At 43.5% G+C, this 24,616-nt stretch overlaps 1 protein-coding gene across 5 annotated transcripts in view; it reads left to right on the forward strand.

Annotated features, from left to right (window-relative positions):
- Positions 1-24,616, forward strand: part of GOLGA4 (golgin A4) — a 92,618-nt gene that overhangs the window by 10,108 nt on the left and 57,894 nt on the right. For 2 of the 5 annotated variants that reach the window (XM_055707234.1, XM_055707236.1), the window contains exons 1-2: positions 9,929-10,238; positions 20,744-20,839. In XM_055707234.1, the coding sequence (XP_055563209.1) occupies positions 10,152-10,238; positions 20,744-20,839 (183 nt within the window). In that variant the 5' untranslated portion in view covers positions 9,929-10,151. Of the gene's footprint in view, positions 1-7,225; positions 7,729-9,928; positions 10,239-20,743; positions 20,840-24,616 lie in introns of those variants that run through there. The other 3 variants (XM_055707237.1, XM_055707238.1, XM_055707235.1) reach the window with 2 other exon arrangements.

Raw genomic sequence — 24,616 nt, forward strand, 5'->3', positions numbered from 1 at the left:
GACTTTCCAACATTGCTCGTAGCCATAAGAAATTAAAAATTTGTAACAAAGGTTGGCAAGAACAAAATTTGATCTTACATGCAGTATGTTACTTGCTTAGTATTGTCCTTAATGGACTGGCAAAAGTTTGGACCACTAGGCTATAAAGAATTAAATATCTATAAAAATAGTTCAAATAATAAAATTAGTGAATGCATGAACCTTCATATTGTGCCTAATCAGATTAACTGAAAGCAATTTTTAGTACATGGAGGAAGAGGAGAAATTTGCACTTAAAGTATTTCCTGCAGTACTGTTAAGAGTACGCTTTGAACAAAGGATTATATAATAGCATGATGGTGGTTAAAGCATTATGACAGCAAGTGAAGAGTTATCTTGCTTGCAGTATCTGAACAGAGCCAAAAGGAAGTTATGCCTTCCTTCTAAGTATTTGTGTGCATATTTATAGTATAATTCTGAAATTTTGTTTGCAACACTTTTTCTCACCACAATGGGCTTTTTCTCTTCTCTCAGTGTCCTAACTGCAGGATTACCTTGTGGCAGTTTATGTTGAAGAATGAGTTGAACAGAGGTCTGGGGAGCTACATGATGTAGGAATAACATTTTTTGCTATTTTGGATAGTTACAGGGATTAACTGAATAAAGCAGAATAACAGAAGAACAATAAATGACACTTTACACTTGGAAGTGGAAGACTTGATAACATGTCTCTATTCTAGTCATTACTGGTAGGGGATAGAATTACATCTCAGTGTTTCCATGAGTTGTTTGTTGTCTGTATTTTGACCAAAGTATCCACATCAGGCCCACCTGTCTGAGCAGAAGGTCTGGCCTTCATCTCTGGTAAATGGGTCAATGTAGCACTTCTCTGAAAAAGTATTATCACTTGCATTTCATATAAAAGATTCACAGAGTAAAAATTAGAAATTCTTGTCCTTGTTTTGGCTGAGATAGAATTAATTTCTTATTAGCAGCTGGTACAGTGCTGTGTTTTGGATTTAGCATAAGAATCATGTTGATAACACACTGATGTTTTTACTTCTTGCTAAGTAGTGCTCACTCTAAATCAAGAACTGTTTAAGTCTCCCATGCTCTGCCAGTGAGCAGGTGCATGAGAAGCTGGGAGGGAGCACAGCCAGGACAGCCGACCCAACTAGCCAAAGGGATATTCCAAACCACAGAATGTCACACTCAGTATATAAACTGGGGGGAGTTGGCTGGGGGCTGCTGATCGCTGCTCAGGGACTGTCTGGGCATCGGTCAGTGGGTGGTGAGCAACTGTATTGTGCATCACTTGGTTTGCTTTTTTCCTTTTTTTTTTTTTTGTCTCTGTTCCTCTCCTCTTCATGACAATTACTATTGTTGTTGTTACTATTATTCTTTGCTTTATTCAGTTATTAAACTGTTCTTATCTCAACCCACAGGTTCTAACTTTTTCCTATTCTCCTCCCCATCCCATCAGTGGGGACAGGGATGAGCGAGCAGCTGTGTGGTACTTAATTGCCAGCTGGGGTTAAACCGTAACAACTCTTTAGTAAGTAGTGAGTAGCATTATAACTCAGAGTTTCTATGGTTGCATGCAAATTGCTGCTAAATCAGAATAAGAAGCTTACAATATGGTTCCTGGTTTCATAAGAAGGACCTGGCAGTATCTGACATAATAAATTTTCTGAAATCCTTTAATTTAGCCAGACAAGTAAGAAATGACACAGTTGTCTTGATCTTCTTGTACCAAGCTAGTTTCCTTTATGTTGTAGGACCAAATGAACTTGTAAAATTGCCGGTGTCTTTCTAGCACTGAACTTTCTGACTACCACCTCAGTCAGATGCAGAGACAGTGAATGCAGGTTAATACTGAGGCAGTCCCCATCAGCTCAGCATCTTTTTTACCTTATCTCCCCCTGTTGATATGCTAAATGAAGTTTCAGCTGCTGGAGGACAAGTTGAGGTCAGCTTAGTTTGTAAATTGAACTTTGTAATTGAAGCCTTTATGTTAACACCCACTCCCCTTTCAGAGCCACAGGAAAGTCCAGGTGGTTTTAAGCAGATTACTGGCGGAAGTACTTGTGGGAAGACTTGTCACTGTTTCGTGGTGATAGTTTGTTGGTTTGTGTGGGGTTTTTTGTGGTTTTTTTCCTCTGTAAATGTAACATTGTAATACTTCAATTACAGGCATCAGTTTGTTTTGGATATTTGGAAAACTGGTATTTTGCCATTTAGAAGGCAACTGATCCATTTTAATAGATATGCTCATCAATGTAGAATATTTTATATTCATAAATTAGAAGGTATATTTTATATTAATAATTAAACATAACTGTGCTGTGAGCTGTACCTGGTATTTTTTAAGCCAAATGCAATGTCTCTGGCCTTTTTGAAATAAGCAGGGAAAAACCTCATGTGTGTGCGAGAGGAGCGTGGAATCAAAGTGACAAAGTAAGGTGAGCAAAGTCTGAGAACAATTTGATTATTACAATTTGAGTGTAATTTGAAATAGTGCATGTTAACAGATGAAGATGGAAGATCACATAGTTGGAACATTCTGAACAGTTTGATAATTGCTTCTTTTTAAATAGTAATTTTCTCAAGTAAAGAATTGCTTCATATCTCAGGATTCTGCATTGGCAGTATTTCTTTGCAGATAAGGGGGATAATAAAAAGGAAGCATGTCAGCATGCCATCCTTACATACAGGCAAGCTCCTAAAGACAATGAAATAACATGAGAATACAAGGGGAGCATCTCTTTTCATCGTGTGTATACACAGTTAAGTAAGGATGTCTTCTAGACCACAGGGTTAAAGATACTTTAAATGGTACATTTGGGAACAGTATCAAATGGTCCATGTTTCAATCCCATATCCACCACCAAGTTGCTGTGCAGCACCTGGGGCTTTCCAGAACTCTACTCACCTGTAAAATGACTCATGTTTATTTTATGGGCATACCATCAGACCTACCACACGCTTGTTTCTGAAGCACTTGCTGTCAGAAGAAATCCAGATATCGTATATGCAAGTGAATACTGAATAATAACTCTGCTCCTGTAGTAGTTCAGCAGAGCTGATGAAGTATTAACTATTTTCAACTGAAAGGTAAGTTACTTTTCTTGATGTAGAAGTGCCCTATGGGCCTGTCCTTGAGGAGCAGGTCAGATGTGAAAGGAATATCAGGCCTAAACCCCTCAGTCTCTTCAACCAGATATTCCATCCTACTCAGTGGATGGCAAAGCTTGTCATAAATCCTGGGAGTTAGGAAGAGGAGTAAAGGAGGATGAGAAACATTTGCCTCCAAACCATTTGAAAAGTAAGAGTACTAGGGAATTTAGAGTATGACAATACTAGAGCAACATTATAGCAGTATTAGGATATTATCTTACACGTTGACAAATTCCTAATCTGAAATTAGTCAGGTGTTCTTTAGAGATAAGTTACATTCATAACCTTCACATGTCCTGAATTCAAGTACTGATTGATAGATCTAGCTACACAAAACTGCTGTCTTTGTGCCTTTATATGTAATGGCTTTGTGTAATCACAGAACAAAAATGTGTATTTTTTCTGTTTTGTAGATTGTAGAAACTGTGATGCAGGGAAGTAGTATAATTATTCATAAATCACTGGGGTTTTTTGTGTTCTGCATCCATCAGTTTTGTAAATGTGATGCCACAGAAGGAAAGTGAATGTTTTCCTTAATGACTTATCAAACTATACTGTATTCTAATTGGGAAAAAATATTTCCGGAATCTCCTTGAAATAGTTCCTTACCTTGATAGTTGCAAATGTTATTCAGTACGCTTCTTTAAGAATCTGTCATGCTATGACTCAGTGACTTTCCTCAGCAGTGAGTTCTGGTGGGTACAACATCTGCACTGATGCGATTTTAGATGTTCTGCATTTTAGCTAAAGGGGTTACACAAATTAAATCAGATTTTTTAGCTCTTCTCAACTGAATAACCTCAGTGTCTCAAGACCTTTGCAAGTATTCTTAGCCCTGCTGACTAGAAATGATTAAGCAAAGTCATTTGCTGTTTCTTAATGGCAGTGCTTTAAGGGAAAATATGATAATAGAATCCGAAAAATCCCAGCAGGGAGATAATTGTGCCTTAGGAATGTGTATCTCAGTATGTTTGAAAAGTATCTAAAGAAGCAGTCATTCCTTTGACCTTTCTATCAGCATTTGGGCAAGCAAAATGGAAAACTAATCATATGTTTGTAGGAAATTGGGTATCTTCACTGTTCCTGATCAAAATAGCAATAGAATCACTTCGATGCAAAATAGCTTGCCCAGGGTGGGTGACCAGGCCGTGGGGAGATCTGGGAACAGAACAGAGGTCTCCTCAAACCCAGCCCACTTCGCTGCCATGAAGAAGCTCTGTCTTCAGGAGCAAGGTATTTTCTCTTTTCAGATACAAGGTCCCTGCCCATACAGATTTATTGGAGGAGGGGTTATGTGTTTGTCTTTTAAAAAAATAATATTTTGATTTTAGAAATAAGAATTGAAGTACTCAAATGAGAATCTGCTGCCAGCTAATTTCAAATCAAACTCGTGACTAGCATCACTGTTGGTATAAAGGATCTGCTGTTTTATAGCATCATTGTCTCCCTTTTTGTGGCATTCACATCTTATAAAGTACAATTAAAGTGAAATGGAAGTTAGGAGAAGGGTTTTGATGCTCTAGACATAGCAGAAAGGAAGTGGCACTTAACAAGGTAGTAATAAAATTACTTTTGTTTTAGGAAAGTAGGACCCTTGTAGGATGAAATCCTGTCATTCCCTTTTAAATCTCTACATGTCTTATATTCCCGTTCATGAAAATATAGCTCATGGTCTTTCAGCTGAATAAATCCAAGTATTTTTCCTCCTTTTGCTGTCCTAACTACTGACTGAACTTGCACTTTGTACTTTCAGAAAGAGGTGCGTAGCATGGAATGTGATCTCTGAGCAACTTTCCCACTATACCAGAGAGGTTCCTTTCCCTCCCAAGGTGCAGAGCTGCATTGCCTGTCAGCTTTTCTTCACTCTGAAGTGAGTTAATTCCTTTTGTCCTAGCAGTCTGAACAGCTGCAGCCTTTAGGCTGTCTTTCAGCTTTCTTGGACAGTGCCCTTACTTTTCTTATAGCCTTGTGCATTTTGAACACACTCGTGAATCTGAGTTTTCCCTCAAGTTACTCACTGTCTTTATTCAAAATGGCTATTAATGAACAGTTTTGCTCAGGTTTACTTTCACTGAGATCAGACCTATATCTGAGCACCACAGGTGAATATATGAATACACAAATACAAGCAAAGAGACTGCTAAGCAACATGGTAAAGAAATTTACTATTTGATATCCAGCAAGTTACTCGGAGCAGCCCATACTTTGTATATGGAAGGATTGTACAGTTGGTGTAGAAACTTTGAGTTTTGTCAGTTTCCTGACCTGAATGTTTTAAAACTCTCATCCCACTGTTGGTGTAGTTTTGCATTTGTAATACTGATAATGACTCTGTAGAGGCACAATCTTCCAGAACACTGTCACCTGGTGGTGCTTGTAAGTCACAACATTAGAGATTCAGAACTAAAAATGGCCATCAAATCAAGCTAGGCAAATGCTCTGATTATCCCTTTTATTCATATGAAAGCTTTTAGGGTTCTAATCACGGCACTATAAAGGATTTACTCTGCACAAGTGTTTCTCCTCGTTCCGTTGGCTGCTGGTACAGTGAGTTGTCACAGTTTTCACTGCGCTGTCAGATAGTGTGCTGTCGTTTGTAACCTTTGTGCTGAAGTAAAGATCAAAATACTTCCAAACTGAAACTGATCACCTGTGCATCTATATATGGTACATTCTAACTGCTTTAACATCAACATTAGTATTTTGAATTTTATGATTAGGAGTAAAAACTGCAATTATTACCAAATGCAACATTCCATAAACTGTCTGTAAAGAACAGTGGAGTATACATAAGCTCTGGACAGTATCTCCTGTTACAGGATTAATGCTCCCTTCTGCTTAGGTTTGTTTACTCTATTGGCAGTTCATGTTCATTTATTTCTAAAGTAACTCCCTCAATGGCAAATACTATCCAGTAGGAATAATAAGAATATTTTGTATTAAACATTATTTTAACAGCCTGATGATGATGTAAAGAAAAATTTAAACATGGCAAACATGGCAAACCTGCTTTCCAAACAAAATATGAACCAACATTAAAAAGTTATCAGAAATGCTACATATGTTATGTTGCTTTCTTTTATGTCTTTCCATATTTGTGACGGATGACTGGATTGAAAGAACTAGCTGCTAGCAAGTTCATTCATTTTTTATAAAGTACTGGAGTTGTAGGTGTGGAAAAAAGAGTATTGAAAGCCATATTCATAATTTATGGCCATGGCTTTTTTGTGACTTCCAGAAAGCTGCAGTAACTTAAAGACAGTATCTTAAAAATCGGATTAGACTGGGCTGGAGGCCATATGCATGAATAGTTCAACCATCATTAGCAACTGGTTGAGATAGTATCAGTTCTTTGGGTAACAGGATTACTTGTTACCTGAACTTGAAGTAGCACTTAGTAGGTTTACTTCAGTTTAAAGTTAAGCAAATTGCTCGGCAAAGAATGTTCCTGAGCGATCTGAATTAACTCTGGCAACATAAAGCTATCCAGCTTGTGCCTGCTTCTGTCTTTCTTGCAGCAGCACCTCTACTCGGGGGACTTCACACAGTTAGTCAGCAGAGAAGTATTTGTTTTTGTCAGTTTAATTTTCTGCAGACTCAACATGCAGAAATGACTAAGGGAAGGGTCTGACAAGGACTGGAGCTAGCACAAGGCAAGGAATGGGACTGCAGTGGTGTGTGCGCTACTGCCGTTGACAATTAGAGCAGTGTCAACTGCTATGAAAACACAGTCTTTTATATGTATGCTCTGTTCCCTTTCCCATGGAAATACCTTAATGACTGCTATAGATTTAATTTGGAACAGACCTGTATTCTTAATTATCTACCAGAACCAGTGCTGTTTGCAGATGCACATTTATCTTTCACAGACAGTACCATAATGTCGTATTTCTCTTGTTTAGCCTATGTTAACTGGTGTACTTGAGGAAGATAAAAAAGGAGACGCAAGTCTTCGCTTTGAACTACTACTTTTAACCTCACAAAGGAATCTACTAAGATCAGATCAACCTCTAAAAATAAGGTACTGTTCAGTTAAGTAAGGGATTTTGACACCGTGTGTAAGAATATGGTTCCAGACATTTCCTCCATGACTTCTGTGGGGTTTATAGTAAATGCTTTTTATGTTGCAATACATTTTAACCAAACTTGCCTAGGTGCTAAAACATTTAAAGCCCTTTTAGAAGGCTTATGATATTATTTTGTGGAGTTACAATATTTATCTTCAGAATTTGTATACTACAGCTTAATGTGGGGTATGGATTCACGTGTTTCATGTGTATTATCTGAGCAACACTAGACACACAGCTGTGTATCACAAAATACCACTTTGTACCAATTCAAAAGGACAGAAATTCACATTCTGCTTGATTTTTTTTTTTAAATGCCACCAATCTATATATGATTAAATGGTACATACAAATAGTATCTCATCTTTTCCTATAACGCAGGTTAGGCAACTGCTGTGGAGAACAAGACGTTATGATGTACACTGGCATTTACACAACAAAAGACCTTGCTGTGCTAAAAAAATCCCCTAGAAAATATCAAACTGCTCTACAATTACCACATTGGGTTAGTATTATTGCAAGCCATTAACAGAGTTCCAATTAATTAATCACCTTACCATTTTCTGCAGCAACTAAGACTTCAGTGTAGGAAAAAATAACTTATCCATAGTTTCTGGTCTTGTACTTGTTCTCTTCTGCATAGCCTGTAGCCCTATGAAAACATCTGCATTATGAGAAATGGTCAGAACATACTATCTCAAGCTCTAAATTTTCCAGGGAAGTGATACAGAGCTCTCGTGTTGGATACATTCTACAAAAGAATTTAAAAAGTTCTACTTTTGTATTTGACAGCTGTAGGAGCTAGCGTCCTTTCAATTATGCATCTATCTGTCAAACTCCCATACATTTAGTGACTTAGGTTTAAAATTAGAGTGTAATTTGTAGATGCTGAAGAGGAGAGTCTGAGCTAGCATTTGTAATAGAGCACATAGGTATGAGAGAATCTTGAGATTTATTAGGAGACTGAAGGTTGCTAGAGGGTTTCCCAAAGCATTCATCAGGCAATGCTCCTCTTGCTTGCAAACCTCTGAGTTGTACAGCTATGCTTCTGCATGTTATATTTAGAGGGAACTGAGGGTACCTGACTGAAGTAAAGAATTTTTGCTTTTTATGACTGCAGTAAAAGCGTATTATTTGAAATTGCTCAGTTTATCTCATTTTTCTCATAGACTACTATTCAGGTGGGGTTTGCCCTTTTAGTCCTGGAGACTTTTTCCTATACCTCTGTTTCAAGCCCACCTATAGAAAAGAGAACATAAAAATCTTTAAAATAGTTATCTGACTTATGGCTTGTAGGTTCAGACGAGCTTTTTTGAAAGTGTTCCAAATCAACAGTTGTTTTCACTAGAAATCAGTAGATGTCATCTGATGTATGCACAGCAGCCTTAATGGGAACACGGGGGGGGGGGGGGGGGGGGGGGGAGAGAACACTATCAGTCTCAGTTTAGCTACAGCTAAACAGACTGCTGAAAATTACCTTTTTTTTTATTATGTAGCAAAAAAAATAGGAAAAACTAAGTGGTTTTGTTTGCTGTGGATTTATCGTGGTGGGTTTGGTTTGATATTATTTTAGTCAGTGTACAGCAAACAATCCATTTCTTATCCAGTGTTTTGGTTTTTTTTCACAAATTACTCGAAGATGACAGGACTGCATTTCAGTGAAAACATCTCTGGAGGTTTGTGATTACTGTGTTACAGCCTCCTTAGCACGGCACTCCCAAGGAGACCACACGGTTCAGCGTTTCTTCCAAACAGCAGAACGTATATCTAGCCTTAATAAAATAGCAGAATGTCTACCTAGCCTTCATAGAATAGCCGAGTGTCTATCTAGCCTTCATACAGCATCAGCAAGTTCCAAAATAGTCCCATGTTGGGGGTGAGTGGCAGCTGCTGCTGGCAGCTCCGCGCCTGCAGGCACAGGCTGCACACACGGAGGCACACAGATACACACAGACACACGAATCTTATCCAACGAGGGCTCTGCAGACATAAGTTCTAACCTTAAGTGGCCAAGAACATTTCCCCCCAGGTTTTAAAGAGTAATAACAACAGCAACGGCGGCAGACGTGGCGCGCTACCTGTAAATACAGCTCAGGCTTACCGACTCCCGAGTGCGCAGGAGGTTTCAGGGAGGACTAAATGGCAACAGCGTGACTTTCCTGTCGGCCGACAGGTTTTCAGGGAGTTTCAGAAAGCAGCTCCCCAGCATTTTTTAGTGGGAGGCTTTCACAAGCGCCAGCACGGAGCGCCTCGTCCCCCGGCGGGCGATGGCTGCTGCAGCCGGCTGTCACCGGGGCCTGGTGTCACCGCGGGCGCGCAGAGCCCTCCGACCCGGCGAGTCAAGGCTCGGCACTGACTTGCCGTACCGCCCTTGAGGTGAAAAGGATTTATCGATCGTCGCTTATCCAGCCACCACCGCGGAGCAGCCTCCGCAGCACGCAGCCCAAAGCGGCGGCCGGCGCGGCCTCGCCCGCAGGACGGCGCTCGCTGCCCCTCAGCGGTGGCGAAACGCGATGACTCCCGGCGGGCGGCCGGTACCGCCTCCCGCCCCGCGGCCGCCGGGAGGGAGCCAGGCGAGGCGAGGCGGCGCCCGCCCTCCGGGCCGGCAAGGGGCGGGGAGGCGAATGGCGCCCGGCCTTCCGCCGGGAGGTTTGTACCTCGCCGCACCCCGTACCGGCCGGGGCGCCCCGCGGCTCCACGTTGGCCGCGCAGGCGCGGTAGCCGTGGCGTTCACCTGCCCCGCGGTGGGGGCACCCAGGAAGGAGAGGCGGCGGCGGCTCCACCGGGCCGGGGCGAGCGGAGGTCAGCCCCGCCACCGCCACCCTCGGTGCCCCTCGCCCGCCGCACGGGAGGCGCTGCCGAGCCGGCCGGGCGCCGCACCCCGCTCCCCTGGCCGCCGGCCCCGACCCCCTCCTCCCTCCCGCCACCATGTTCAAGAAGCTGAAGCAGAAGATCAGCGAGGAGCAGGCGCCGCCGCGCGGGGCGGGGGTACGCGCCGCCCCCCTCCCGCCGCAGGTACCGGGGCTTTGGGGGGAGCGGGGCGACCGCATGGGCCGGGCCGGGGCCCTGGGCGGCCCTTAGCGTCCGGCCGGGCGCCGGTGGCCTGTCACCCGGCGGGGCTGGGCCGCGCGGGGCCCGGGAAGGCCTCGGCGTCACGCTGACCGCGGGCGGGAGCGGGCCGGGCGCGGGGGGCTGAGCGGCAGAGGGTTCCGCCGCGGGCCGGCTCTGCCGGGGCCGGCCGGCTCGAAAGCCAGCTTTGTTGTTACCGAGCCGCCTCTCGGCCTGGAAACGCCTCCGGAGGCCTCGGGGGATGCCGGCTGCTCTGCAAAGAGGGGTCTTCTGGGGGTGGAAAAAACGTCACTCCGCGAACGTGAAACGGGATGAAACAAGATTTTAGAGGAGTGACCGGCTCCGTGCACTGGGTAGCAATCCAGCACCGAGATGGCTGGCTACCTTCTGATGGAACTAACACATTTGTTCTTTCAATTCCTTCTGTTTCCATTGTTCACACGGCTGGTCCGCTTACCTTAGCCTTTTTTTTGCTTTTTTTTTTTTTTTTTAACTGTGGAAACGTAGAGAAAAAATACATATAAAGCTGGCAGCAAGGCTTTTTTTTTTTTTTTTTTGTCATAACTCAATTGGCTGTTTTTCTCTTATGTGTACTTTCACAAAATTATAATTATTGTTGGATACCAGAAACTACTGTTTATAAATGACAGTAATGGACATTAGATGTGACACAGGTACAGAGTATCTTGGAAAGTGACAGCAGGCAAAAAAACCCCGTGATGATTTCATGTGTGTGTCCAAACAGGATAAATTTCTATCAGTTCAGATTTGGGTAGAAGGACTTTGAAAAGTTGAGTTTGTATTGGAAAACTGTGCTGAGAAAGATAGTGTCTGCTTTTGTGGCTTTTTGCTGGGTTAAGCATCTTAGATTCTAAAAGAATAAAACAGGTATGAACTCTGTGTCGTGTGGATATTAAGCTGTAGGCAGATAATTGGGTTAATTATATAAATAGGCAATCGGTTGCTTGGGATTGATCTGAATGTAACTTGAACCACTGGGGAGATCTGACACTGCATAGTCTCAGTATTAGACCATGGTTTCAAAACTGCTGACGTTCAGCTATGTAGTTGTTTTTTTTAATCACTCGTTTGTTAAATAGTGGTGGTATTTTTGGAAATGGATCTACTGTAAATCTTTGTGTAGCTTGTTGAGTTTGATTTTAAGCCCCTTCATAGTTAGTAACTCTGGGTTTTCTCTAGTTAGTGAAATTAAGCACATTTTTGTCAGTGGCAGTTTACAGTGCTGTCCTGAATTGGCATATGTGGTGAACTTTCAGCGCAGTGTAAATAGATCTAGCTGCAGAACTTAGTATTTTCAATAAGCAGCAGCTAAATTGTGAAACCTTGCACACAATATTGTAACCCCTTTAGTTCAGGATACTCGGTGCATGTGTTAAAGGGTTGGTACTTGCTGAAAATCAGACTTGTGAATAAATTTGGCCCTGAGTGCACATGTGCACCCAACAGCATAATATATTGCAATCTTTATTTGGCTGTTAAAATTAACATGGACAAGTTTCATGAAACCTAATATAGGTGCTTACGATAAATGATACTTGCACCTAGTCTGCTATACTAGGGACAGAGTCAATCATGTAACTCAGTGGTTGACACGAAGCAGAAAATGAGAACAGATATTTATTTTCATTTTCATGTAAAATAGTTTCTTGCAGTGTTCCTTATTCTTCAGTTGCTCTCAAGTAATGCTAAAGGGGAATTGAAGTAAAATTTGATCTGAAAAGTAAAATAGGCTAGTCTGCTTGCTCCTCATAGCTCATTTGAAAACAAGTCCTGTAAATGAGGAAGGAGTGAAAAGGTTTTGAGGGCTGTAACATGTGCTGGAGCTGGAGTCTTGCAGAGAGCGTGGAATATACTTTTGTTACCTCGCTATTAGGAATTCAGATCCTTAAAATGCATTTCATTTATTGGGTACTCTGTCATCATATGGTTTATCAGCTACTTTCTATTGAGACATTTTCAAACCAAGTTTTCCCATCACTTTAACATTTCTTGGTTTTATGAGACTTCTGTTTGCATTAATTTTTGCTCTTTTCTTGCCTGTACTGTGTTGTAGGGAGACCTCACTCATGCTCTATTTGTATCTTCACTTTCAGACCTAGAACTTTGCATTTGTACTCAGGTTTGTAGTGTCTGAAACTAAATTTACTGACCTAAGACTAATTAAATCCAGAGGTAAAATTTCCAAACTGTAACACTTTCTGAGGTGGTCTTTGTAGGCCTCCCTCTGTCATGTGAATGGCTTATGAACTGATGTCATCTGTCAGATTGACTATCCTCACAGGCTGAAGAACATGTGAGTTTCTAACTGCTGAAAGGGAGAAAAAATACTGCAATTCTAGGTGTCTCTTCATCATACTTGATGAAGATGGTCACCTGACAACAGATATCAAGAAAAAATATAGACACTCAATGTATTTTTTCCATTAGTCTTTATTAATGCTAGTAGTCTGTATATAACTAACAATACTAACACCCCCCCAGTCATCTACAGGTCTTGGGAGTCTGGGGAGGTCATCCCTGACTGGAAACCAGTCAACATTATTCGAGTTTACAATAACAGAATGAGGGAAGACCAGCTAACTACACAGCTGTTAGTCTAACCTCAGTTGCTGGAAAAATTATGGAGAGGATCGTACTGGGTGCTATTTAAAAGGCATTTAAAGAACAATACAGTCATCATGGGTTCATAAAGGGAAAGTCCTGTTTAACTGATTTGATATCCTTCTATAATCAAGTCATCTGCCTAGTGGATGAAGGGAAGGTGGTGGATGTAGTTTTTCTGGATTTTAGTAAGGCTTCTTGCACGCTCCCCGACAACATCATTATGGATAGGTTGTCCACCTGTGGGATGGGCAGGTACACAATGCGCTGGGTGAAGAAGTGGCTGAAGGGCAGGGCTCAGAGGGCTCCAGTGACTGGGGCTACATCTGGCTGGTGACCAGTTGCCAGTGGTGGTCTTCAGGGCTCAATTCTAGAGGCAGTTTTGTTCAATATTGTTATTGATGATCTGGAGGTGGGAGTTGAATGCACACTTGGCAAGTTTGCTGAAGATACAGAATCATGAGGTGTTATTGACTCTCTTGAGGGACAAGAGGGCCTTGCAGAGGAATCTACATAGATTGGTGGAGCATTGGGCAGTCGTCAATGGCATGAAACTAAACAAGAACAAATGCCGGATCCTGCACCTGGGCCGGAGTAACAACTGATGCAAGTGTAGATTGGGAGAGGAGTGGCTAGACAGCAGCCCTGCAGAAGGGTCTGGTGATGCTGGTTGCCAGGAGGCTCAACAACAGTCAGCAGTCTGCCCTGGCAGCCAAGGGGGCAAACCCCACCCGGGGGTGCATCAAACACAGCATAGCCAGCCGCTCACAAGACATGGTTATCCCGCTGTCTTTAGCGCTGGTGCAGCCTCACCTTGAGTGCTGTGTGCGGTTCTGGGCCCCACCATTCATAAAGGCTGTGAAGGTCCTTGTCTGCATCCCAGGGAGGCACCCAAGCTGGTGAAGGGGCTGGAAGGCATGGCCTCTGAGGAGCGGCTGGGGACATGGGGCTTGTCTAGTTTGGAAGGAAGGAGGCTGAGGGGTGACCTCACCGCTCTCTGCAGCTGCCTGAGGAGGGAGGTGGAGAGGGACTTGCTGAGCTCTGCTCCCTGGAACCCACTGCCAGGGTGTGTGGGAATGGTTCAAAGCTGCATCCATCAGGGGAGGTTTGGACTTGGCATGACGAATCATTTCTTTAGTGAGAGGGTGGTCAGACCCTGGGACAGGCTTCCTGGGGAGACAGGTGATGCCCCACGCCTGTCAGCGTTTGAGGCATGCGGACAGTGCCCTTAATACCACGTTTTAACTTTTGGTCTGCCCTGGCGTGGTCAGGCAGTGGGACTAGATGATCGCTGTAGGTCCTTTCCAAGCGAGCTGTTCTACTGCCTGCACTCTCCATGAGTCAGATACCAATGGGACTGTTGCTTCGCTGAAAAGTCGGGGGGGTTCAGCTCCAGAAACACTTCCAAGGACACACAGCACAAAATTGACAAGCAGGAAGAGGCTATTATTTTTATTTCTGTTGTTCTGAATCTGTTCAGAGTCAGTGGTCACAAGGAGTGACACAATGCGCATGTGCAGCCAGGAGCAGGCTGATGCGTTCCTCAGTTTAGCTTGCAAAAGCATCCCTTGCCGTCTGGCAAAGGCACGGAGCTGCAGAAAGTAGCAGCAGGGACTCAGACAAAGGAGTCCCAGTTTGCTGAGGAATGACAACGTGAGGGATGAGGATCAGGACCAACCCCTCATGAAAGAAGAAGAAGAAACGTGTGGCACCTTTGGTTACTTTCCAAAGTATGACAGGTACCAATCAAAAACGTACTTTTTGTCTTCGGAAACGTGCTCCGCCGCTGTGCTTCTTGGCCAGGGATGCACGGGAAGCGCCCTCGTGCCTGCCCTGCGCTTGCCTTGCAGGCAGGGAGAGCTGACAAGGGGCAGCTCCTGATGGGGCAGCGAGCCTGGAGCCCTGCCAAGCAGAGGCTGTTCTGCACAAGCGAGAAGCCCTGGGGAAACGGAGCCGAGGGCAGAGCAGAGCTGGCTCCTGCCAAGGCTTGTGATGGGCAAGAGAGCCAGAGCGCCAGGGCACGGGGGTGCCTCGGAGGTGCAAGCGCAGCAGGCGAGAACCTGGCCGAAAGGGCTCGGAGGAGCCCTGACAAGGGGCTGTGCTCGGTGCGACAGAGGACAACAAGCAACTCCTGGGGGGACCACACTGGGCCCCCCTCCCCGGGAGCCCCGAAAGCTTCCTCCCCCCGCATGCGGGGCATGAGGCCACCTTCGTGGAGCACGAGCAGCGGGCACCCAGCCAGAATGGCCCAAAGGAGCCCTGGCCAGGGGCCCTGCGCGGTGCTGCAGAGGCAGGCAAAAAACCCCCGGGGCGGGACGCTTGGTAGCCCACCGCGGGGGAAAAAAAGCCTTCCTCCCCCCAGCTGCAGGGCACGAGAGGCCACCTTCGCGGTGCACCAGCAGCAGGCGATGACCTGGCCCGAGGGACCCGAGGAGCCCTGACAAGTGGTCGCGCTCAGTGCTGCAGAGGAAGGCGAAAAACCCCCGGGGGCCAGTGCCAATGTGCCCCGGGGGAAAATTCCTTCCTGACCCCAGGCAGCGCTGGCGATCGGCTGTTCCCTGAGCATGTGAGCGGGACCGGCCTCCTAGTCCCACGGGCCAGGCACGCCTCCCGGGAGATGCCAAGCCTCTCCCTCTGACCTGGAGCCATCGCAGGGGCTTCCAAGAGTGACCAAATGCCCCCGGCCCGAGCTACTCAGGGGGCAAGACTCCTGCTGGCACCTGATGGGACACCAGTGGGTGCTCCAAAGCTCCGGGACCCCTGGCAATACCGCTGCATCTTGTTTCTTACGGCTGCTGCCCCTGGCTCCACGGGGATGAGGACGGCGAGCCCTGCGGCGCTCCTCAAGAAGGCGTTCCCGTGGTGTTGCCACCGCTGTCCAGCTGAGAAGGCCCGACAGCCTCGGGCACCCCCAGGGGTGGGTGGTTCTTCTCCTCTCCTGAGGGGCTGCTGTCTGTCCCCAAAGGCTGAAACAACATTTCCACCCATCGGATGGGCTTTGGCCGTGGCCCTGCCGGGAGCTGCCCTTGCAGCGGAGAAGCTCCAGCAGCCTCGTCCAGGCTCCAGGCTCCCTCCCTCAGCCCCCAGGGAATTCCATGATTCCCTCGAGGGCTCCCTCTCGGGTGTCTTCAGGCCGGTGCCAGGCCAGCTCTGGCAGGGCGACACGGGACGATGCCCCTTTTATACTCCCCCGGGGCACTGTGACAGCGCGTTGCCGTGTGACGGCACTGTGACATGGGGTAACACGGGGGGTGACACATTGCCCCATGCGCAGCCCCACCCCCACCCAGCACCCTTGGGAGGAAGGGCTCTGGGGTGCCGGCCCCGAGGCAGCCCCTGTGCCCAGGAGGCCCGGGGGGGCTGTCCCTGCCCTTGGTGGCCATGCACAAGGCTGTTCCTCTCTCAGGTCATGGCAGGCACCGTCCCTGCAGCCCAGAGCCCAGCCCTGTCGCCGTCTCCTCTCTGCGCCAGTGGCCCCATAGCCAGGGGGAACAGAACCTAGATGTGGCTGGATGCAAAGCCTTTTGCTGGGGACTAAGGGGTGTGATTTTGGCAGTCACGGCCTGCAGGAAAGCCAAAGTGTAACCAGTACCATAGGTTGGGATGGATGGTGCCAGCAGGCCCCCATGGAAGTGACAGTGTTTTTGATAAAGAAGTGAGCGGAGGTTGCACTGACGTGTTTGAAAGGTCAGTCAGTGCACAGAGCACAGCCAAGCAAATGGTGACTCTTCCACAGCGTAAAAATAGCCCATTGCTGCTGTGGCTGTTGCATCCCCATATCCCACTGAAACCGAGCTGCGCAGCTCCTCTGTGAAATGCACATGTTGGCCGTGTTTATACGAGATGCAAACAGACTTCAGCCATAAAACTTCCACAGCTCATTTGTCACTGTAACCTGTCTGAGAGTTACATGCCTACCTGTGTTTGTGGGCTGATGTTTACATCTTACCTAAACCCTGGGAAGTCTCTTTTTTTCTTTAGGACTTAGCATTTGAAGTACAGAAAGAGTAAGGTAGCTGCTGTTCTTGTCATTTTGTACATTGGTGCCAAAACTGGCATATATGTTGAGACTGTTTAAAGAAGGGCATTTATACCATAGACATTTACTTCGTTGTGGTGATGCCAGAGGTGAAAGACAGGGGTTTGTTTCCCTGTGTAGGAACTTTGCAGAGATGTAAAAAGTGTGTGTGATTTCCTCAGTGTGCCTTACCAGTGCACCAAGGGACTATGCCGCTGCACTGTTTATGTTGAGATCATCTTCTTGGAAAGTAGTCCTGGATTATTTCATGTTCTTTTACCGTATTTATCCTTGCACTTCAAGAGCTGTTTTCCTCCTTTGGCCTTCATCCTTGATACCTTCCTTGAAAGTGGTGGCAGCCTTGTCAGCCTTTGTCTTGCTTCTTCCAGTTGTTGTCATCTTCTGTAGGACCTCCATGCCCCCATTCAACTGCTTAATCTTTGCCTGCCTTCATCCCAGGCAGAATTTGTCATTCTCAAACCTGAGGAATGAGAAATGTCTGTAATGGTACAGGTGAATTCTAACCAGGGCTTTGCATGATGCTTGCTTTCCCTGTGGAGATATCTTGCCTGATGCACAAGAATCCATTCATTTGTATCATGTTAATGGCTCATAGTCACCCTGTGATTTACTCATTCCTCCAGGAATGTTTGCCTACTCCCCAGTGCTTCTAAACTGGAGCAGAAACTCATGGTGCCTCATCTGACATTGCATTACCTATTTCTACCCTGTAGCTCTTCACTCAGAGTTTATTCACATAGCAGCTCTCTCTTCTGTTAGAGCTTCCAGCTGGTAGGGAGAATGGGGGCCAGAGAAGTATACCATGAGACAGAGCTTTTTATGCCTTGTGGGTGCCATGAATATGAGGTGGGCCAGGAAGGCTACATTTCTTGAATGATGGTTTTCTGCAATCTAAATTCAAAAGACCTGACCCTGAACCTCAGTTTCCTACGTTTGATAACAGCGAAGTATGAAGGGTGGAGCCTGAGAGATGTGTTAAGGGGGCTTTTGCCCATCAGTAGCCTGATTGTGTCCAGCTCCACACAGTCCCCACCAGCAGATCCAGCTCTCCACTGGCTGGGCAGCAGATGGACTGTGTGAGTGGGCTCCGAATATGAGGCTGGGGGTGTCAGTCCAGTCACTTTCAAAAAGGATGTCTGCCTCCCAGGGACAAAAGCATCCACAGCTGCCATTAACTGAGCTTCCTTTTGGGAAGTTTCACGGAACAAAGTGCCCAGTCACCCCAGATACTGAAAAATCTACAAGAGGCAAAACACTGTGTGTTGCTGTTCGTGGCACTGCCGTCTCTGGGGTTATGCTTTACTCTCCAGGCGTGTGAATAAATGTTGATGAGGATTTGTTCAATGAATTCTGCAGGCATTTAGTCAAGAGGAAGGTTCTTGCTGGCAACGCTGATAGGGGTAAGGGGGTGGCTGGCCAGGTGGCCATCTGGTACTAAAAGGCAACTGCCTGTCTTTAAGAGGCCCTATGCATCTGTAAGATAGCTGCCAAGAAGGACTGAAGATTCGGCATGTCAGATGCTCACCTGAAACTGCCTGATAATGTTGATGTGATGAAATCACTGATGACATTCAGATGCAAAGGATTATTTTTTTTTTTTAATAAATAAATTGTGGAAAACAGTCTTCTAGCACACAGTGGTCTATTGTTTTACAAAACTGATGCAAGGAGTGTGAATATCTGCCAGACTGTGTCTGCTTAGATACAGAATCTCAATATTTTTGATGCAAGCCCAGTGTGTGACAAGACAGACCCTTGCATGTGTCCAAACATGGACCTGAGAGATCAGCAGGCAGAGCAAGGCTAGGGAGGAATTCACTTGCCATGAGTACCCCTGCCCAGAGAGCGCTGGGGGAAAAGACTTGAAGGAGCAAGGATTTCAGACCACATCGGATTGACGAGCTAAAACCTATGCTTTGAGTTATGTTTGAAAACAAACCCATAGCCAGTGCCTTTTAAGACCTCTGCTAAGGGCCACACAATATAAATGCATGCTGAGATAAAAACATTATCTATAGCTGTAGTAATTGTGTTCCCTTACTGTGTGGGATGTAATCCCCTAAATTGGGCCTCACCATGCAAAAGGCAGATTAAGATACTTGAACACATTTGAAGGCGGGCACCCAAGCTGGGTACCTCTGAGGAGCAGCTGAGGACTGTGGTCAAACCCCGGGACAGGCTTCCTGGGGAGGTGGCCAACGCGCCACACCTGTCAGCGTTTAAGGGACATGTGGACAGTGCCCTTAATACCATGCTGTAGCTGTTGGTCAGCCCATATTGTGGGCAGGCCGTAGGTCCTTTCCAGCTGAATTATGCTGCCCTGTTTCACCTCCTCTGTTCTAGCCGACTTCAGTTGTATTCAGTCTTTCTGTTCATTGCATAAGATCGATGAATATTTGTGCTGCAGAGTTTAGTGCCATTGAAATGGCTGTAAATTGACAAGAAGTCTGAATGCAGCAGTGAAAACTTTAAAACCATTGAGGGGAGTGAAGAATCAATATGTTCATACTCCTAAACAGTAGCAAAGCAGCAAAGAATGTTTGGAAACCGTTTTTCTTCTGTATGGCGAGGGCCAGAAGCAGTCTTTAAAATTGCTGGCATTAGGTTAGGAAGTCAGAATAAAAGGAGGAGAACAGGCTATTGGCACAAATAGTTTGTTCTTGTTTTTCAAACCCTAGAAATAGCTCTGGTGTGAAATCTTTCAGCGGGACATAGAGTTCCATGATGAATGGTTATTTGTTACTAGGTGAGGTGTTTGACTTTTGGGTTGTATTTTCATATGGGAACATGGGGTCCACTTGGTCAGACTGGTAACTGTGACTGATTTTGGAATTATCTTGTGCTTTTTATGATAATGGCATTAATTCGTTAGTACCCATATTTTACAAAATGCACCCATACATTTAGGCTGTAATTGAGTCTAAATCTCTGAAAAACTGTCTTATTAGGTAGTATTTTTTCATTCAAACTGTCACTTATGTTTTAGAACATGCAAGTTTGTCTTGTGAGACAGGCATTTTGCAAGGCAGAATTTATGTATGCAACCTTAGCGATTGTGCTGCAACAGCGTTGAAGGACCTGTGGTAGCTTTTTTGCCTGTTTGGTTTTTTTTTTTTTCAACACTTTGTTCATTCTGGTTATACTGTAGATTATACCTAATGAGAGAGCTTGCTAGTTAATTTCTTTGTATATAAAACTTATTGATATTTTAATGTTCATTACATTTAAACTAAATTTTTTTGTTTGAATTTTGAAGTATGAGGCTGACAAGCTACATTTGGGTTGGGTTCGTGTGGCTTGGTACAACTTTAGACAGCATGAATTTGTGAAATTTCTTCAAGTAGTTGCTTAGTGCTGACAGTAACAAGTTCATGTTGACATCGTTAAATGTGTCATTTTCTTCTGCCCTTTTTCTTTGTTTAGATTCAATTTTATAAATGAGTTTTTTTGTTGTTAATAAGTAATAACTGTACTATGTTGCTAAAGTATAGGAGGCTTGAGTTTCAAATCTGGTTTGAGAGGACCATGGTCAGAAATAATCAAAGCAAGTAGTTTCATTGCATGCTCTTGTGGCTGATTCATGGTATGTTCTGCTCTAGAGGCTTTGTACTAAGGTAGAATTTGCCATGGGCAGTATGTGGAACTGGTTCTCTTTAAAAGGAAGTTGTAGATCAGGCTTCACTGACATGTTATAGTTAGTAATTGTTGAAGTATATTATGATACAGAATAATTAATTCTGGACTTCACAGTTATTGCTTACACATATTGATATATGTGATCTCTGTGTAGGTCCCATCCAAATCCCCTCCACCAACTGGCAACAGAAGCAGGACATCTTCGTTTACAGATCAGAATGATGAAGGCACCTTAACACCAGACAAAGAGGTCAGTTGAGAACTGTTTTTCTGTCTTTTTCAACTTAAAAAAAAAAAAAAGTAACTTTGTGTCCTTGATTAACTTTTTTTTAATTCCCCAATCTCACAATTTTCTGTTTATTTATAGATATAAATATTCTAATTTTTAGATTAAATATCATAGTGCTTAACTTCAGTAAATCAGACCTTCTTCAGGCCTTAAAAATCTTATGCCTGAACTGAACTCAGTGAGGTAGTGGGACAGAAGTTACATTCATGGAGGCTAACTTTGGTTTTTATGCCTCTTTTGGTTGAAAAGTTGGGGGAATCCGGTTGACTACACAGGTAACTTGAGGCTGGTGAGCCTAAAGGCTTAAACTGAGCCCTTGTGAATGTTTCTAACCATGCCAGTAATAATTGTGAAATTTACCACCCCACTCCCCATAAAACCCAACCCAAAAAAACCAAACGACAAACCAAACTGAGTCTAAATTGTAAATCATAAAATATCATTTAAATCACTGCCAGGATGATAGATAACCCTGACTTGCATAATAGAGCAAAGAGAGGAGGTAATCTGCACTCATCTTATTTCATATTGAGTACTATGGCTTTATTGAAATGGCTTGATTAAAACAGAACAAACAAACAAAAAGCGCCGACTGTGTGAGCATGAAAATTGGCTGGTGGAGGAAAGCAGAGGACTTCTGCGATTCTGTGAACTTCAGAGGAAATACTGAGTTCCTAGCTGGAAAATTCAGTTGCTGGGTTTTGCTATAAAAAAGATTGTTTTCTTGCAGTGGGACAATCCACTTATAATTTTTAACACCACGTCTTCTTCAGGAGATGATCCTCTATACCTGAAATTTGTCTGAGATTCTGTTATGAACGCTACCTGTGATTACAGCTTGGCAGTGTGCTTCCTGCAGTGATAATAGAAATAAAAGGAAGAGTACCTTGTGGTTTTGTTTTGGATTTTGGAAATGCAGTATTGAGTTTTCTAATAAATGCTTGGTTTTTCTACTGTGTATATATATGTATGTAATAACTTCCGTCATGGGTGGAGAGAAGTTTTATGTTAACTAATGCTCCAAAATGTCAGCAAGCTGTGCCACTCAAGTTATTGAGTGTTTCAGTAAGGAGAGTTTGCTGGTTTTTTGGAGTTGGTTGGTGGTTTTTGTTTTCTTCCCCAGGAAAAACAACCTGCATTTCAGTTCTTGATGCAGAGTATAGAAGTGGTATATTACTGCATGAGAACTACCACTGTGGCCTAGAAGTAATGAGGCGGTGCTGAGAATTGGTGTCATCTCCTATTTCAGTTTTATCAATTGACTTAGTAAAAAATACTAGCGCTCATCACAATTTGGATAACATTTTAAAAATAAATACATTTCCAAATGTTGCTGGGTGCTACAGATATGTCACCTGTTTGTATCGATGCTTTCTGCAGTGTTCACCATTTCTGTGGAGAGCTACATTTTGACTTTTACTGCTTCATTAGTTACATGTTGCCCCCCAGCAGACAGATTTTTTCAGACTGCTTTTCCAGACAAACAGGAGAAGCAAAGAATTCCCCACAGGACATGCCAAGTTATGTTGGAAGAACATTATGCTCTAAATACAGTGGTAACGTTGGAACAATCAGAAAGGCAGAAGGAGAAAAAAGATTTAGAATGAAAATGGAGTACTAAAATGACCTCAGATTTACAGTTATCCTTGGGCTTAGGAAGCTGCTATGAGAGTTATACTCGTGAAACACACACTGTAATTAGAAATTCATAAGGTAGAGAAGCTGCTAAGGGGGTGAAAACCTCTTCTTTTTCTGTAGAGACTGGTTTTACATCAAATGGAAAGTTCTACTAAATAACGATAAATTTAAATTATCAAGACATGAAATCTCCTTTTTCTAAATATTTCTCGTAAATATTGACAGAATGATTAAAGGCAAATTGTCTTTGAATTTATTTTTTTATTTTGGCTTTTTTGTTGGATTAGATTTTCATAAAATTCAGTTCAGTGGCAGTATTACTATGCTTAAAAAAGATGCAGATATGACATACTGTCTCTGAAAATATATGCCCTGATTATATGGGTATGTTACATCTTTTGGGGGGCATTTTTTGCAGTGTTCTCATTTGATCAGGCAGATGTTTGTGTCATTGGCAATGGCATTACAATGAACTGAAGTTGGACAACATTTAGTACACTGAAAAGGATTGAAGAGTTTCATACGCTAAAACATTCTTGCAGTATATGAATAATGGCTAACCCTTTTACTGAAAGCTAAGCAAAATTACAGTGTTTCATAGTTCTCTTGTATGTTCTGTGTACTCCCTCTGGACTATTATGTTTTAGTATATCTTGAATAGATCATGTTTTCAGATTTTTCTTGCAGAAATAGCGAAGTTGCAAGGATTGTATGTGAAAGCTTTGGTTTAGATTCAGAATATTTTTAGAATAAAAACAATTTCAGAGTGAATTACAGTTATAAATGACAGCATTAGTCTGATCAAAGAATTACAGTAGAACATACAGGCAAACATTCTTCCTTTATGTTCTGCAATGATGAAAATTTTTTGGGTTTAAAGTTCCAGATCATTTCAGTTTAAAAAACCAACACCACTTGTGTGCCTCATTCATGGAATACTGAGTAAGTTTCTTTTTCATGCCCACTCTCTTCTTCAGCTTCTATTTTAGATGAGTTGTGGATCTCCAGAGGCAGTATTACAGAGAAGCTCGTAATTTTTTTGAATATAAGGAAAAAGCAGAAGTCTAGTTCTGTATTCTGTCCTTGCAAGTGGCCCATAAAATATGATTACAGTATGAGATAGAAGCTTATACTGGTATTTCCATAGAACGTCTTCAGACAATTTGCATGTCAGATGCTTTCTGAGTTGGTCCTGGTGCCATTTGAAACAGCCCTGAATGATTAAAACACACTTAGTGTTTCCAGTCTTTTCTAGGGAAGAATAGTGTTTGTTTTTCAAACTGTTACTGAGTTGACTCTTGAACAGAATTTGAGGTGAAATAAACCAATCATATTCAGTATAGTTCCTAGAAGTTCAGCATTTTCTTTGTGTTCTAGAATATACTTATTTATAAGTTGGGCCCACCTGCAGAAGCTAACACAGCTAGTTTTGGAGCGATCAGCTGAGAGCAAACAAGTGATAGCTTGCTGTGGATGACCTACCAGTCATGCAGATCCAAATACCACTCACATCCTCATGAGTGTTATGGAAGTGACAGCAGAGCACAATATATATAGCTCTTCTTAGAGCTAAAGATAAACTAGCCTCACTTCAATGCTGTATAATGACTGTTTTTTTAAAATTAATTGAAATGTTTTTCTAGCATGAGCATTTAATAAAGCAAGACAAGTAAAGCTGAAATAATATTCCCTTGATACCTTTGTTAAGGCTGCATCTTTCCTGTATTCATATACTTAATTTGAAGTGCTTCTAAAGAGGTGTTGCCATGCAAAGGGTGGTGGTTTAGATATGACTATATTTTTTTACCTTTCTGACATGAGAGTTTAAAAATAATTTTGGAGGCTGTCTAACCTAGTTTGTATCTAAAGCCTGGAATTTACAACTCCAGATGCATACAGCAGCATGTTGAGATTGCTCATCAGAATGAAAACCTAACCAGAACAGCTGTGTTTGGGTTTTGTACTACATCTTTCTGAAAATGCAGTTCTGTGCTTTTAGATTCTGGGGCTTTTTTAATTGCAGAGAGAAACTTTCAGCTCTTCAGTTTTTCCTATTTGCTAATCACAGTAGGGATGAGGCATAAAAGGTTGTGTTGCAAA

Source organism: Falco cherrug, chromosome 4 (assembly GCF_023634085.1).
Source record: "Falco cherrug isolate bFalChe1 chromosome 4, bFalChe1.pri, whole genome shotgun sequence".
In the NCBI taxonomy this organism is placed as follows: Eukaryota; Metazoa; Chordata; class Aves; order Falconiformes; family Falconidae; genus Falco; species Falco cherrug.